We start from the raw sequence: 16,665 nt of genomic DNA, 5'->3' as shown, positions 1-16,665 counted from the left end.
ATGTGGAAAAATATCTGATTCAACTGACACTGCACAACAGTTTTGGTATCACACAGTTTTATTGTAGAAAATCTGCTGACCAGTTGACCACTTTCTCTTCAGAACAGACCCTGGGTGAGTGAACCTAAGTTAGCCTACACAACATTCACTAAAACAAATGACGGTACTGCACGTCTCTATGTGTTTCCTGGCTACACCTACACCACCATCCCTCTCTTTAGACCCAAGATTAAGTTGGTTAAGAAATACTGACAATAAAGTGAAGAGCAGATGCCTTTTTTCCTACATCTTGTAAGTGCGCAAATGTCTGAAAAACAGCTATCATGAGTGAAAAAACAACAGGCGCATGAACTCACCACATGACGGGCTACTTATTTGGCAAAGAGAACCAAACAACTTAAAGGCAAACCTACTGTATATCTCACACGGGACGGGAGGACGTATAAAGATTTGTTTTCGGTACAAAAAAATAGATATATAAACAATATACAAATACAACATAAACATCTACATGTCCGTCCCTGTGAGCGCAGTACATATCGTTTGTCACCGTTATACTGTCGAAAAGGCAAATAAAAGAGAAGACGAGCGAGCTGCGGGACGGGTGTCGGCCCGGTCCTGGATGCAGACGTACAATAGAGAGTAATGGGTGTAGAGGTGAAGGAGCGGCCGGTCTAGGAGCCAGTCAGGGTCCTGGAGGGTTTGTGTTTCTCTGTCGTGGCTCAGGGCTGAGCCTCAGCGCCGGGCTCGTCGTAGATGTAGCTGCCTACGCCTCCAGTGTTTACACCTGAGACAGAGAGCAGAGTGCAGTGAGTATCTTTAAAACTGGGAGTTTGGGGCATCAGGCAGTGATTCTCAAACTTTTCGATTCGTGACCCCTTAATACGAAGTGATGTCTACGAATGACTCCCCATCACAGGGCTGCATATTTAACAGTTCACCCAAAAAATTATTTTCACTTTTCAGGTAATTTTATTTGATTATCAGAGCAGTGCAAAAAATATTTAGGCAGTTCAACTTAAAAACATAAGTTTCCTTGCTGCCTTAAAATTGTGAGTTGACTGAAGTAGTGCTGAATAGTTAGGTCAAAGGTCATTAGTTAGTTGTTCTAATGTAGAAAAGCTAACTGAGTGAACTTAAGACAATAAGTTCAATCAACAAATGTCTAGTCATGCTGATTCCTGTTTCCAAGTTGAATGCATTAACTGATGAACTGAAATCCAGTGTTATTTATTTTTTCACAAGGTTTGCTAGGTTTAAATTCAAGTTCCTCTTGTATCACATGATTAATACACAGTTCAGCATGTAGTCTGCAGCTGCAATACACTTACTTGTAGTGGATTGTACTTGCCATGTGCATCAGAGAGAAACTTACTTGCTTGTGAATTCCCAGATACATAGATAAGATAGATAGTAGATTTTATCATCTTTTTTTTTTTTTTAATCAGAAATTGACCTATTATTCACCAGACATACATACATAACAAGTCTCTATCCTGTAACTTCAACTTTAACAGTGCTGAGTTTAGTGAATGCTTTATAAGGCGTTCTTTCAACTCGTAATTTTAAGTCACAAGATGTGAACTCATGATTTTAAGTCATGAAGCTCATAACTAGCACTTTTAAGTTGAAATTGACAAACACATCTATATACATTGTGTTAATGGATAAAGATGAGTTGATTTCACTAAATTGCACTATGAGTTTTTACAGTGAGGGAGCCCAGACACTCAAAACTATTCTGTGTTTCACAAGAAAATGCAAAAATTAGAGAGAAAAAAAAGTGGGAAAAAATACATATGTATAGTAGAAATAGGTTTTTTCTTATCCCTTGAATCATCTCGCAACCCCCCCCAAAATTATCTTGCTTGCGGGTTCCGGACCCCCAGTTTGCGAGCCACTGGTCTAGGGTTTGTACCATGTGGGCACAGCATTGCGGGTTCGAATCCAGTCTGGGACCTTTGTCGCATGTCATCCCCCTCTCTCCTATTTTTTCCTCTCTATCTCTATAGTGAACTGACAAATGAAGGCGAAAATGCCAAAAAAAAATGCATTTTTAGAAAACTAGGGTGTGACCAATATGGGTTTTTGAAGGCTGATACCAATACTGATACTTTTCAATTGAAACTGCCGATGCTAAAAAAAAGTATTCAGTATTTCCCCCCAGAATGTTATTCTTGTCAGGGTGGAAAAGCCTCTGAAACAGCATTTAAACCATCATGGGACACTAAGACTAATACAATTATTTTAGTGTTAGCAGCTCTTTAAGGCAGGGAGACCCACCCACTGCACCTATTCAATGGTAGGAGAAACTCTGGGATTAATTAATGCCTTTGAATGAAGAATTAATGTGAAAAAAAACATTATAGAACAATTAAATGAATAAGGGCGGATGCTAGTCGAGTGGCGGCTTGAATCCCTGTCCTCTTTTAAAGGACAGTCACCCGCCTTGCTGCCCGATCCCCTTTGATACAGACAGTGAAGAATTTCAGCCTGAACATGAAGGATTTTCTGACTCTGTACCTTTGGGTCCGAACAGCACAGCGTAGCAGGGCTTGTGGCAGTACGGCTGTCCGTCATGCTGCAACACAAAGAAAACAATTCCTCTCACATCCTCCATCTGGGCCATGAAAGACGCCAAATTTCATCAAAGCAGCAACATGATCTCTCAGCACAGTAAGATCATTTGAGTCTCTAATGTTAAAAAAGAAATCTCTTTTCTAACTTCCACTCTAAAGTTTAAATTGAAATAAACTGAAATGTTTTTGAAATGTCTGATATACCAGGTAAAAAAACAAACATCTATTATTTGTACTAACATAATTATTGCCATCTGTGGTGCTGAAATCCTGAGGAAGGGGGAGGGTGGATTACTGAGGAATGATGTATTACATAATCAGAATCATCATCACTAGGCTATATATTAGAATAGAAAAGCAACAACAAAATTCCTGTTTATTGCATATCTCAGAAATGCTGAATATCATCATATATCTGAGGGGGAACGTGCCCACTGAATTTGAGCGGATGGAAAAGAACAAATGATGAAATCCACATTAAATCTACGGAAACCGAGAACAGCCGTGCTTGCAATTATTTTTTTTAATGCCATTATCTCGAGATCACGAGTTAATTATCTCGTGATCTCGAGAAAACGAGCTCTGTTATCTCAAGATAACGAGATAATGAACCCGTTATCACAAGAAAACAAAAGGCAGATTTCTCGAGATAACGAGATAATTTATCACGAGAAAACGACTTTTGTTTTCTCGAGATCACGGGACAATTATGGAGAACTCGAAAATGAGTGTCTGGTTCATTTGATCACACCTGATTTCAGCCTTCAAGATCACTGTCATGACTGTCGGGGAGGATTCATAACTGAACAGGAAGTCAAGGCATAAATGTGTAGTTTTGTTTCCTGCAGTTACGATTTTCATCTTAAATCAGTTGCTACAGTTGTCAAGACGCCATCTCTGCATGCTGGCATGGCACTCCTGATCTCTGATAAACATTATAAGTAATAAGAGGAAACGACATTTTGTTTTCTCGTGATAACAGGTTGATTATCTCGTTATCGCGAGATAACAAAACTCGTGATCTCGAGATAACGGCATTTAAAAAAAAAATTGCAAGCACGGCCGTTCTCGGCTTCCGTAGGTGTGATCAAATGAACCAGACACTCATTTTCGAGTTCTCCATAATTATCCCGTGATCTCGAGAAAACGAAAGTCGTTTTCTCGTGATAAATTATCTCGTTATCTCGAGAAATCTGCCTTTTGTTTTCTCGAAATAACAAGATAAAGTAACCCGTGATCTCGAGAAAACAAGCTTTGTTATCTCGAGATAACGGAATAAAAAAAATAATTGCAAGCACGGCCGTTCTCGGCTTCCGTAATTGTCGGCTTCCGTATAAATCCAACGATCTCAAGGGAAACAGTCAGTCAGTGTGACACAGTTGGAGGCGTTAACATAGACATATAACACCTCTATGGGCATTAACATCACTTTACACCCCTGTTCATTTTCCCATTAGTGTGCCAGGGCGATGACACCTGTAGCCCCCCCCGTCTCTCACCTCCGCATGGCTGCCGGGAGCCAGAGTCTTGCTGCATCTCTCACAGCGCAGACAGGGCCGGTGCCAGTTCTTTCCAAGGGACGACACCTTCTCAGCTGTGGAGACACACACACACACACACACACACACACCAGATCACCATGGAGACCATATTCCGTCACCCAGGTAACCAGCCACCGCATTCACTGCTATACATTCCAATATTTGCACATTTCAAACCTTTATTTAAACTCGAATAACCATTGAGGTTGCCCTCATTTACAATGATGTCGAGTTACAAACAAGTTCAAAGTTTTAAATAAATAGGACAAGACATACATGAGAATAAAGAAAATCAATTAAAACATATAAAGAGATGAAATACTGCTCTTCTTCTTTACCAAAATATACTGTCTTGTTGCATCTGGGGCAGATGTTCGGTCCTCCAGAGAAAGACGTGAAGCTCGCAGCTAGAAGAAGAAACCAGGAAATTGGGATAATCAATTATTTACTGTGGAATAATTGGAGTCACGTCGCTAATGAATCTGCATTATCAATATTTAATACAGACTTAAAACCTTTGAGATGAACCAAAGTGCTTGCGGTGTTTCGGTTTTTTTTTCCACTCAGTAACACGAAACACAGCACATTATCTCTCTTCATATTTCTCCCTGTTTGTCTCCCTGAACACACACACACACACACACACACACACACACACACACACCCTTCCACCCACTACCACACTCTCACTTTCCCTATGATCTCATTATCTGAATTAGGGCTTTTTCAAATTTATTTCCCGTACTTGTTATTGATGCATTTCCTGGTGAGTTTTGTTGTTTTTGTCATCTTGGTTTTCCTCTCTCTTTCTCTTTTGGGGTGTTATGCCTTCATAAGTCGCTTGGGGTTTCTTTGTCTCCCCCTGCACAGTTTGTATTTTTTCCTCCCTCTCTTTCCAGTCTGTTTATCATTTGTGCAAATAAATTAAACTAAATCTAATTCAACCTCCTAGTCCCTCCACAGAGGACAATACTTGGTAAAACATCGCGTTTTCTCCTCCCTAAGTTTGACAGTTTTGCTATTTTTGCTCCTCGTGTTTCTCACCCTTCACCGGGCCCCGGGTGGGAGCTTTTCTCTCCTCCGGTTTGGCATCTGTTTCCATGGAAACGGCGGCAGGGGCTTCGTTGGTGGGAGCGTCGTAGACGTAGGAACCAGCTCCGCCGATATTCACACCTAAAACACACACACACACACACACACACACACACACACACAGGCAGTCCAGTCACCGCATACGGAACGAGCAACACATTAGCATTAGTATAGACGGGTTTGATGAGGCTCTGTCCTCTTTAACTGTCACCTTTCGGTCCGAAGAGGGCAGCATAGCAGGGCTTGTGGCAGTACGGATTCCCATCATGCTGCAAAACAACAGGAGGGACAGACAGTAAACAGAAGCATCCACTGTGTCCCTGTAAAGCCACATTTCATCACTCAAGTCTCTCTGAGTGGAAGCTGGCTGCGATCACACCTACAGTTTGTTTTCTTTGGTCTGAACCATAGTGGAAAAGTTGAATTTTTTCGTTTTTGGTTCGTTTATGTTCATACTTCCCAGTTACAAGGAAACCAGGGCTTGTAAACAAAAGTCATATGGACTCACAAGAAGCTTGTTTATTGGACAGAGTTTTGGTGACCTGTCATCCTGCAGGTTTTTAGTTGCGAGAGGGAGTCGAAACAAATCTGATTCCAGTAACTTCAGCTAATCATGATGGACTAGTCTGTTTCTTCTTCTCTGGTGTTCATACCAGAACACATAAAGAAAAAGCTGAATATGAGCATCAGTTCAGACTGCAGTTTGTTCTGCTAGGCTTTCCAAGCATGAAGAACTGCTGGGTATCTGATGTCAACATCCATCTCCTTATACCCATAAACTTTTGCATTTTGGGTTTCTTGGAATTCAAAATGTTCTTGTTTTATATACATACACTGTACACTAAAACAGTGGTTCTCAACGTGGGGTCCGGGGACCACCAGGGGTCCTTGAGGGGGTTCCAGGGGGTCCACAGCAAATTGACGAATTGTTAAACTTCACCATTATTTCATTTACAAGAAATTAACACAATTAGAGAATGTAGAAGATATGTAGACTATTTGGATCATAGTTTCACTGTTATTTCTCTACCTACAATAGAGATAGACATAGAATTCTAGACAAAATCATCTCTAACAATAAAAATATTTGGGTCAAATGGGGGTCCGTGGCCCTAAAGTGGACCACATTAGGGGTCCTTGATATGAAAAAGGTTGAGAATCACTGCACTAAAAGATATTTAATGCAGACATTGTTAAAATTTGATTTTGTTCGGTAGTGACATATAGCATTTTTAAAAAACCACCCTTTTTGGCAGTATCAGACTAATTTCAGTCAGAACATCACAGCTGGACTTGGTCCTGATTGGCTCCCTCACTAAAGAATTACTGAAATCCGTCCAATCAGGTCAGTTTGCAGAATTTGAGAAGGAGGAGCTGCTGTTGTCAATCAATCATAGTCTTGCGCTTTTAACTAAACTACATTTATTTGCAAAACATCATGAAAAACATTGTCCTTATCTTGAGCCAGCTGAATATGAAATATATATAGATATATTTGAAAACCAAACCATGTAAACTGAATAATATGGGACCTTTAAAGTTTATTCTATTGACTCGTTGTACTTCTTAGAGCATCAGCTAAACGGCTAAAAAAAAAAAGGTGCTCCCTTCTCCTCTCAGGTCCTCTCACCTCAGCATGGCCTCCTGGGTTCAAGGTCTTGTTGCAGCGCTCACATTTCAGACAGAACTTGTGCCAGTCTTTCCCTAAAGAAGACACCTTCTCCGCTGTGGAAGAGGAAGAGACAGAGACCAGGAAGTTACATCAACCATGTCATGAAGGTGTCCAGGTGTAAATGCATCCAAGACTCCGCAGGTGGTCAGAGACACATTTGGCCACATTAGTGACAAAGTGTAAATGTAAATGTGTCTCTAATCCACATATACAGAAGGAGCTACATCAACAGATATAAACTTTCGTGCACGAATCCAACCAAGAATCACAGGAGGCAAATAAAACAGGAGGCAGACAGCTCAGATCGTAACATACTTCTCAAACATACATTGTCAGGATACTCATGGATGGGGAACAAGCGAGACGAGGCGTTTACTGGCGATTTTAAATGACGTAAATATTTGATTTCTTGAAAGAGAAATCGTATTTCAGCGCATATGTTGATGTCAGGCGCAAATATAATCCTGCTCCATCAAATCTAGACACAATCAGGTTACGAAACACTTTTATAAATGTGTCTCCAATCCACATGTAACAGCTATGTAAATGCAGTTAAACTTCCCTGTGTGGATCCAACAAGGAAGTGCATGCAAATCAAATCAAATGGGAATTGGGTAGTGACATTTTGAGAGGAAGCGACATGCGCTTTAATGTGTTTTTTTTTGTTTTGGTTTTTTTTTATGATGAAAAGATATAAATGCCTTCCAGCTAAATCGTATCTTGACACAATTCGTATACGGGACACACATTAATTCCCGGGTGTTATGGCAGCGTTGGCCTTCCATACTGCAGAGCGGCATTGCAGTACAAGTGATAGAAAGCACTTGTGATTGACTGGCACTTGGGAGTTCATATCATCCAGAGGCAAATTCTTTCCACTGCGTCCTGAAGGGCAGCGGGAGAGAGCGACAGAGAGAGAGAAAAAGAGAGAGATACTCGTTATATTGATTTATCCTTTTAATGCGCTCGGTTCCTCCGTCTCCGCTGACCTGGACCTGCAGTGTTTTCCTCTGTATGACTCACTGTTGTTCAAAATGTTTTTCAAAGCCTGTTTCTTATCTCAACTCCCAATGCCCCTGCCCCACTTCTGTCTGCTCTGCCTGTCTATCATATCCTTGTGTCAGCACACACACACACACACACACAGAGATACACACACACACACTCATACATACAAATCAGAGTGTTTCTACTGAGCCTGCTAAGCCTCGTACATAAAAACACTCCTTTATCTTTAACTCACCATTTCAAAGATTCATGTGGTAAAATTAACAACAAATTAACAAAATATCTATGGCATTTGAACTATATCAGAGAGCTGAAGAGAATCAATGGAAGCGATAATGTAATACTGGAATAATAATACTGCTTTGTCATTTTTTTTTTGTGTTTTTTTTGTTGGTTTAAAAACGAGGCTCATTAGCATTTATAGGTGAAAAGTGACGCTGACCGTTCACCCGTACGCTCTCAGAATAAAAGGTGCAGAGTTTTTTACCGTTTGTCTCTGGGGCTGTATACCATTTTGACAAACTCTCTGTACCTTTTTTTTCTGACCATGTAAAATATGAGTAGGTGGGCGGAGATTGGGAGTGTCTTGAAATCCGAATGGGCGAGTTTTTGTTCCAAAATGGGCCAGAAATTGAGTTTAGAGAGCTAGAAATCTCAGCAAATGGCCAAGTAATTGCTGTTATTGATTAACAACCCTGTCAACTCCCTGTATATGTATATAATGGTGATTCATTTTGTGCTGTAAGGCAGTAAAAATCTTACTTATTGCCCCTTTTAGACCTCAAGATCAATCTTTTGCGAATTGTAACTTTGGCTCAGATTCAGTCACAACCATAACGTTTGTGGGGGAAAAAAAGCCTTTTATACAGAAGACCTGCCGAATCAGAGATTTTCTATAGAGACGTAGGCAGGAGAAGAAAGGGCTTTGTTCAAGCTATTCAACAGTTTGTCACTGAAACCGTTCTAGAAAGCAGAGTGGCAGACAGAGACAGAGAGAGAGAGAGAGAGAGAGAGGGTCACTAGACCTTTATCTGTAACCTCTGTGTGTTCTGCTCCCAGAATATCCAGCTGATACTCAGCACCCTGATATCCTGTCGCTGGGTGACACTAAGTCACCTTGGCAGACAGGGAGCACTTTGCCTGAAGGTGGAGGCACAGAAACAGACGCAAACATAAGGAGAAAGAGAAAGAGGGAAGATAGATGTTCTAGAAAACACTGTCCCTTGTCCTTCACTCTTGCCCATATTCTCTCCTCACACTCTTCCTCCACAATTTGACCTATAGAAGCTTTCAGGTGACTTAACCATCTGTCTGGCGGCCATATTGGAGGTCCTCAGCTCTTGAGCAACAGTATACAACTTGGCCGTCTCAATAGAATTCGAAAACACAGTTCATTTCTGTGCTGTTTTCACTAGGAACTGATCATTTCGCATCATTTACGCATCTGATGTTTAGATCTTGTTAGCTTGTTAGCTAGCTATCTGGCCAGCTAACAATCACAGTTGTTGTGAACAGATCAGATTTACACACTATAGCTAACATCTAGAAGAAGCCAGCATTAGTAATTTGCTTTGCTAAATTATCCTGCTGGCTAGTTAGCTAGCTAACAATTTGTTCAGGTTAACTGAGCTGACTCTTCTCAAGCTACAACTCAGAGTGTTGACAAGACAAGACCACCTTATCAGATTAATTATTATTATATTAATTATTAACTTTTATTTACATTACTGACCGACAAACACACCACAACAATCTTTTTCAGGCATGTCTGTTTCTCTAGCCTGGTTGTTAAATTTTTAGACATTGTTTTTGCACAGCCAATTTTCCAGTCGACCTCCATGATGGAGTCAGAAGATTTGTGACTCAACTGCAAAGCCTCTATCCCTTTTCTCCACACTTATCTCTTTCTTCTCTCTCTCTCTCTGTACCTGTGTGTGTGTGTGGGGGGGTGTAAGTAGCTCAATAAAACAAAAGGAAGAGAGGAGAATCAATGCACTACAACACACACACGGACGTACACACAGGGGACGTGTTCTGAAGTGAGTAATTGAGTGTAATGAGACAGCGGGGTCGCTCTGTGGGGACTCTCAAAATGTTAGGTGTCTCTTATTGAAGATCCATTGTGAGATACGCCCAGAGAAACAGGACGAACAGAGCGCTCTGACTGACAGCAGGGGACGAGTCAGCATTATAGATAACATTATGATTAAAGGGCAGATGGATAGCATTACAGTTTCAGAGATGGGAGTGATATAAGTACAGTGAGAGACAGAGGGGGACCTGGAAAGCGTTCCCCTTTGAAGAGGAGCAAAATCATCTGGCTCTGAAAGAATGAGACCATTTTTACTGCAAATACTTCGGCATACAGTGACAGCAGCACAAATATTTACCATCAGCCACAGGCTATGACCCATTTTGGGGCTAATTAGAAGAAAACGATAGCTGCTGAATAATGAGTAAAGCATTGGGAACATTCAGACTTTCTCTCAGTCGCTTTGGAGGCTAGTCACGCAATACGCACAAAACACTGCAGCAGATTCATGTAAAACTAAACCACAACAAACAGCCTGAACTCATTCCAAAATGAGATAACAAAACATTTTTAAAAATATGACACCTACACTGACAAAATGATTGTTGTAAGTAAGTAAACAAGTCATTTCAAGGCCTTTACTTACAAAATATTTATGCTTTTGGGGATAAATTAATTTGTTGCTTGCTGAAATATTAAAGCTAAGAGGCAACTTTGCATGTTGGTGGCTTCAAATGTCAGCTTTGATCGAGTCCCAAGTCAGTCTCAAGTCTTGAGGCACAAGTCTCAAGTCAAGTCTCAAGTGTAAATGTAGAACAGCAAGTCAAGTCAGAACAAATCAAGAGTCCAGAATCAATTTAATATCTTAAAGAAAACTAAATATCTAGGACTTTTCAATGCAATATGATTTTAATAGGATAAAAACTTGGTAAGAGCATCATGAGTTTGATTTCTATAATCAGTTTCAACTTCAATAAATTAAATCATTCCATACAAATTCAGAAAACAGAATTTAAATTCAGTCGTCTGCTGGAACAAATCTCATCACTTTCAATCTAAGTCATTTACACAAACACAAGATCTCAAGTCAAGACTTTAGAAACCTTTTCAAGTCATCAAAGTACAAGTCAAAGTCGAGTCCCAAGTCACCAGAACCCAAGTCAAGTCAAGTCTCAAGTCTTCTCTTCATGCATCAAGTCAAGTCTCAAGCAATTAAAACTGACTCGAGTCTGACTCGAGTGCAAGTCATGTGACTAGAGTCCCCAGGTCTAGTTTTTGCCAAATTGGATATAGTGTTTTGGAATTAAGCCCTTCACTTGTCAAGAGTTGGACTTTGGAGATGTAAAAACAAAAGAACAAAATAGTGACCAAAAAAAGCAGGTGTTGTGCCAAAATTTGTATTCCCCCCAAGAAAATAATAAAATCATCAATTCAATCATCAATAACATTTTTGTGGATTTTTTTGTGGATTTATTTAAGTACATTTCCCCCGAGCTAATTTCCTTGTATCATGACAAAACAACGCCACACATCGGCAGGGGGAAACATTTTTTAGGGGATACAAATTTTGCAAAACACTTGTTTCATTGCAAAGCTTCAATTTCTTCAGGCAGAAAAAGAAAAGAGGCAGTTTAATGTGCAGGGTGGGGTTAGTCTGTGGGAGCTGTCCCTCCCTGCCAGTGCTGAACCTGCTGTCCTATTGTTCTACAGAGAAATGAAGGGGAAATTGATCCATTGCCTACGATGCATGTGCGATCAATGAATTATTCACTACTCCATGTGGCGTGGCTGCAAAATGAATAGAAGCCGATGGGTGGCTGCTAAACTCACTGAAATCCTCAAAAAGGCCTTTATTTTAGTTAGTTTAGTTAGTTTTAGTTCATGCTTTTTGAAATCTCTTAAGTCTCTTTTTCATGAAATGGGATGTTGTGGAAAAATATTTCATTGCAAAAGGGGTAAAATCAGTGGATAAAGTGATATACCAAAAGAAATGGACAATAGGTTGCATAAAGCCATGAAACTCAATGATGGAAAGTCAGATTGGGCTTAAACTGTGTATTTAGATAGTGAAGATTTAGATAGTGTTTGTATTTGTGTTTGTAGATGACAGGTACAAAGGAAGTATTCAATAACACTAATGTGATTAGAGGAGATAAATTACCTTTTAATCTCTTTCAACACAGGGCAATGGTGTCCAATAACCAGGGATGAACCCACCTAAACTCATTTCACTTAGCTTTTTAGGCTAAAATATTATAATGAGGTAAATTTATAGTGTAAATCATTATGAGTAGTATCAAAGCGATGTAAGTTATATAAGGATAGGGTCATTTAAGAGGGGGGGGGGAAAGCAAAAATCCAATCTTTTCTAGTTTTGTTGATTTTTGTTGATAATGGTGGTTGTTTGCCATGTGATGATCACAGACTGGAGGTCAGAGTTCACCCACCTTTTCTACATCACTGCCAATAGCATGTTATAGGCCCATGCTTGTAACCAAACGGCAGGTTAGGCCTGTTAAAGGCTCATCCTAATCTTCTCCAAAGATAGTAAACCCATGATAGTCAGGCGTGAGGTCTGGTGAGTCAGGGAATCACCATCTGAGGCATTATTTGACATTTGGGAGTAAGATAACATCACTTTCATTTCCTGTGCTGCAAAAAGCACCAAAGTGGGAATCTTGTTAAAAATGTTAAAAATGGAAAGTCTGAGCCGCTGCAGACTGGAATCAAGATAATCAGGCAGGTTATTAGATTTGGGTATTTGCTGCTTAGCTCTCAGTGGAAAATCAAATATTCCTCCATGGTCTTATAATGTGTCTGTGGTGCTCCAGCGGGGAGTTTATAGTGAGATTATTGTACTTAAATCTCACATGGTTTCACTATAATATTCCTATAGGGACTTGTAGTTTTGCTGTGATACTTTTATTGCACCTATCATTCTAAAATGTATTATAGGATAACTGTAGTTCTTTTTCATGAGGGTGATGTTTTCAAATGTTTAAATGAGAAAATGATTGAGACTGACTGAGAAAAGCATTTATAATAACGACAAAATATAATTTCTTATCAATTTTTGGCCAAATTCCACATCCACCCATCCTGATCCTACAGTTATATGCTACAGTTTTGGTGTGATATTTGTATTGTATCATTGCAAAATTTATTAGGATTTCTATAGATGGCGTGTTTGAAAAAGATTCTGAATTGAATTATGGTGGGCTAGGTTGGTTTTTTGTTCAGTATAATATCCTTTTAAAATGTATTATAGGATTACATAGTGATTTTTATTTCATAAGAGGCTGCACGTCATCTCAGATCCACCATAAATTGCAACTGCCTATAATAAATCGGATCAGTCTTATTCTAAAGCCGAGTTTACACAGAAAAATCCCTTGTAGAAAAGATATCATGTATACAAAATATTATGAATGAAATAACGTCAGGTTCTCTTGTTGTAAGACACAACGACAAGATGGTAAAATCACATACAGCAGTCAAAGCCACCGCCTCTGCTGTCTGTCACATGGCAGGATGGCTTATTTACTGCTGCATAAATAAAGAAAACACACACACACACGCACACACACACACACACTTACCGAAATAAACCGTTTTGTCGCATTTCGGGCATTTTGACGCCATGTTCCTGCACTGTGGACCGGAGCGGAGGGAACAAGGCGGAATCCTGTCAGCTCACCGGCGGAACAGACACACCTTGGATGGGGGAAACTGAAGCCTGCATCCTCCCTCTGGTTATTCTGGTTATTAATTTACATAACTCCGCCCCCAAGGTGACGTAATGCCAGCCAGACTCCGTCTCATCCCAAATATACTACACATGTACAAAGACAAGAAAAATCACTATAATATTCCTATAGGGGTGTCTCTGGTTGTCAGTAGTGAGTTTATAGCGATCTTTATTGTACTTTTTGGTATTTATTTATTTGTTTTTATCTCCAATGGTATTACTATAATATTCCTCCTATTCCTTTTACTATAATATTCCTTCCGACTTACAGTTGCTAAAAGTGAGTTTACAATGACCTAATTGTACTTTATGGCATTTTTTTTTTTCCATTTTTCAATCTCCCATCCCACTATAATATTCCAATAATATTCCTATAGGGACTTACAGTGTGTCTGTGGTGTAATTGTGAGTTTATAGTGACCTTACTGTACTTTTTTTTTTTTTTTATCTCCTATGTCATCAATATCATATCCTTACATGGATTTATAGTTTTGCTGAGCACCCCTCTAATCCCACTGAGTGATGTTTTGAAACTTTTTAAAAGGGAACATTTTCCAAGACTTCATCTTTTGTTTGGAATGACAGAGAAAAGCATCTGTAATAATAACAACAAAATGTCATTTCTCATTAATTTTGGCTAAATTCCATATCCACCAGTGTAAGCACATTCTGATCCAAGCCCAAATTTGTTGTATTTGGGGAATATTTGAATTCTTGCTGTAAGACTCTCCAAACACACCAAAGCTATGAAATCAATCCCATATTTGTCCAAGTTTTTATTCGTTGTAACAATGTTTCTTTTCCCCTATTAATGTTACATTTCTTTTACATTCCCCCTGTTTGTGTTTGTTTATTTATTGTACATCCTCTGCATATGATTTGTACATTATGATCTGTTGTTCTGCAGTCAAATAGACAAAAAATCTACAACACTACACCCTTCACATTAGGAGAAGAGGGGGTTTACTGTAGGCCTACCACTCTAATTGCCATTAATCATCATATAAAGCTACTGGAATACCCCGGGGCCACATCAGCGAGTCTGTCTCTTCATGTTTATATCTGTGAGCTAAATTTAAATGTGACATTTCTGCAGACTGAACGGAGTGCAATCCCCTCTACAGATATTTGTCGTCGCTCGTTACAGGTGTCTCTATTTTGGAAACGTGATTAATCCTGAATCCTAGCAGAGTCGGGTCCCCTGCATTCATCAGCATCAGCCTTCAGCTCTGAGCGTCTGTTTGTTTCCTCCCTGGTTGTTAGGTTACACTCCCTCCGCTCTTCAAGGGGAATGTTAAGTGATGCTCCGCAGCTCCCAGGAATATTACACTGTACATTCTTGGCACTGAGATGCTAGCAGAGCCGACATTAGATGCCCTTTTACATGGAATTAATACAAGATCTCTTAAAAGGGGAGTTAAGAATCCATAGAGTTTTAGACTAGACTGCCTAATCCAGTGGATACCAACCTTTTTCAGCCAGTGAAACCGAGAAATAAAGCAACATCCCCTGTTACAGGCCTACATGCACAGACTGGTGACACCAAATTATGTTTTTTCCCCTTTTCTCAATATTTTACTTGACTAAATATTGAAAGAAGCCTAAAAATCGCAATGACTCACAAGCAGAGGTGTGAGGTGTTTTGCTCGAGTCCCAAGTCAGTCTCAAGTCTTGAGGGATGAGTCTCAAGTCAAGTCCCAAGTCTAAATGTAGAACACCAAGTAAAGTCCAAGTCAAATTCATGTCATTTCCGTCAAGTCTCAAGTTAAAATTAATGGGAATTGATATGAAAATACAAGGAAATTAAAGAAATGTTCATTTTTTGGCATTTTTTGTTAAGCGTATATTGGAAAACAGGGGGAAAAGACATTTTTTATTCCACTGTGACTTTAAATTGAGTGGATTTTAAGGTTCAATGCTTTGTCAGTCTCTTACAGTTTCTTTGAATTCCAGGGTAAACAACATACAGTATAACAGTGGGTATAGAACAAGTATATAATATGTAATTGCAAGCAAATTATCGCACATTAATTAAGATATCTCAAGCTTGAAAACAGGCGAAAAGATTCCCACTGAAATGCAGGATGAAGCAGAGGCAGAGCCATGGACGTTTAGGCAGAAAGTTGTGACAGAAGCTTGTATAATTTAGACTACTTTTGAATTTTGATCCCCTTCCAAGACAAATAGCTTTCTATTCTCGCAGGCCTACAAGTGCGTGTTGATTTTTAAATAAAATAAGATAAACACATATAAACAGATTCAGCAAAGATGGAAACAGTGGTGATTTTTTCCACAGTAGTGTACTTGGTCTGGAGTTGTCCAGAGCCTGGGAATCCACTGGTCTTAAAATAAACACCTCCAGATTGGCTCTGTCTGCAATTTTGGCACAGACACTGACAACCAGTGGCTTCTTTCTTTCTGCTATCTGCTTAAAAGCTTTCTCTGCTCTGCTTGTCCTTCCCATTTGTCTTTCCTTCTATTCTGCTGGCCAACAGATTCATAAAGGAAAAATCCACTCTGATACTGCAACACTGTCAGATATCATCAATCTGTGATGTTATTTAAATGTTGTAATTAACTTTTTGGTGAACCTACTTTCTCTCAACCTTTTCCCTCATGTACTTCTACCTCAGTTAGTGATTTCCTACATTTCCCAGCATGGCTTTCACCCCTTACTCAAAACAGCATGTCTTGTGTATTGCATTGTGTATTGCATTCTGGTCTATTGATGCTAATTAATAGACCAAAAATGCAATTCATTTTCTCCTATCAAACTCCATTGTAGCTGCTGGAAATATCTCAGCATGAAGTCACATTGTTTACATTTGGCCAGTTACCCACAGGAATAAAAAAAATACACAAACAACAAAATGGGCTCAGAAATGCAAAGTACATCACCAATAGTTGTTTTTTTAACAGTGTTAAAGTGTTTTAGGAGGTGGATTTTTCCTTTAGGGATTCTATAGCCCATGCTACTGTGCACAATGTTTTGA

At 39.5% G+C, this 16,665-nt stretch overlaps 1 protein-coding gene across 2 annotated transcripts; it reads right to left on the bottom strand.

Moving 5' to 3' along the window:
• Positions 1-51: 51 nt before the first annotated feature.
• Positions 52-13,626, bottom strand: crip2l (cysteine-rich protein 2-like). 2 transcript variants are annotated; one of them, XM_071514838.1, is made up of 8 exons: positions 13,524-13,626; positions 6,843-6,937; positions 5,424-5,481; positions 5,165-5,293; positions 4,459-4,527; positions 4,079-4,173; positions 2,524-2,581; positions 52-787 (listed from the first exon to the last, which is right to left on the bottom strand). In XM_071514838.1, exons 1-8 carry the CDS (start codon positions 13,564-13,566, stop codon positions 723-725), a joined length of 612 nt encoding a protein of 203 aa, XP_071370939.1. In that variant the 5' UTR covers positions 13,567-13,626; the 3' UTR covers positions 52-722. The 2 variants fall into 2 exon arrangements, with proteins under 2 accessions (XP_071370939.1, XP_071370940.1); XM_071514839.1 differs by lacking the exon at positions 5,165-5,293 and having other exon boundaries at positions 5,418-5,481.
• Between the last annotated feature and the right edge of the window lie 3,039 nt (positions 13,627-16,665).

Source organism: Centroberyx affinis, unplaced genomic scaffold (genome assembly GCF_046629955.1).
Source record: "Centroberyx affinis isolate AG114_WGS23_722 - 3 ecotype Tasmania unplaced genomic scaffold, CSIRO-AGI_Caff_v1 ptg010157l_1, whole genome shotgun sequence".
NCBI classification, from domain to species: Eukaryota; Metazoa; Chordata; class Actinopteri; order Beryciformes; family Berycidae; genus Centroberyx; species Centroberyx affinis.
Note: the sequence above shows the minus strand (reverse complement) of the source record. Positions and strands in the feature narration are given on the sequence as shown.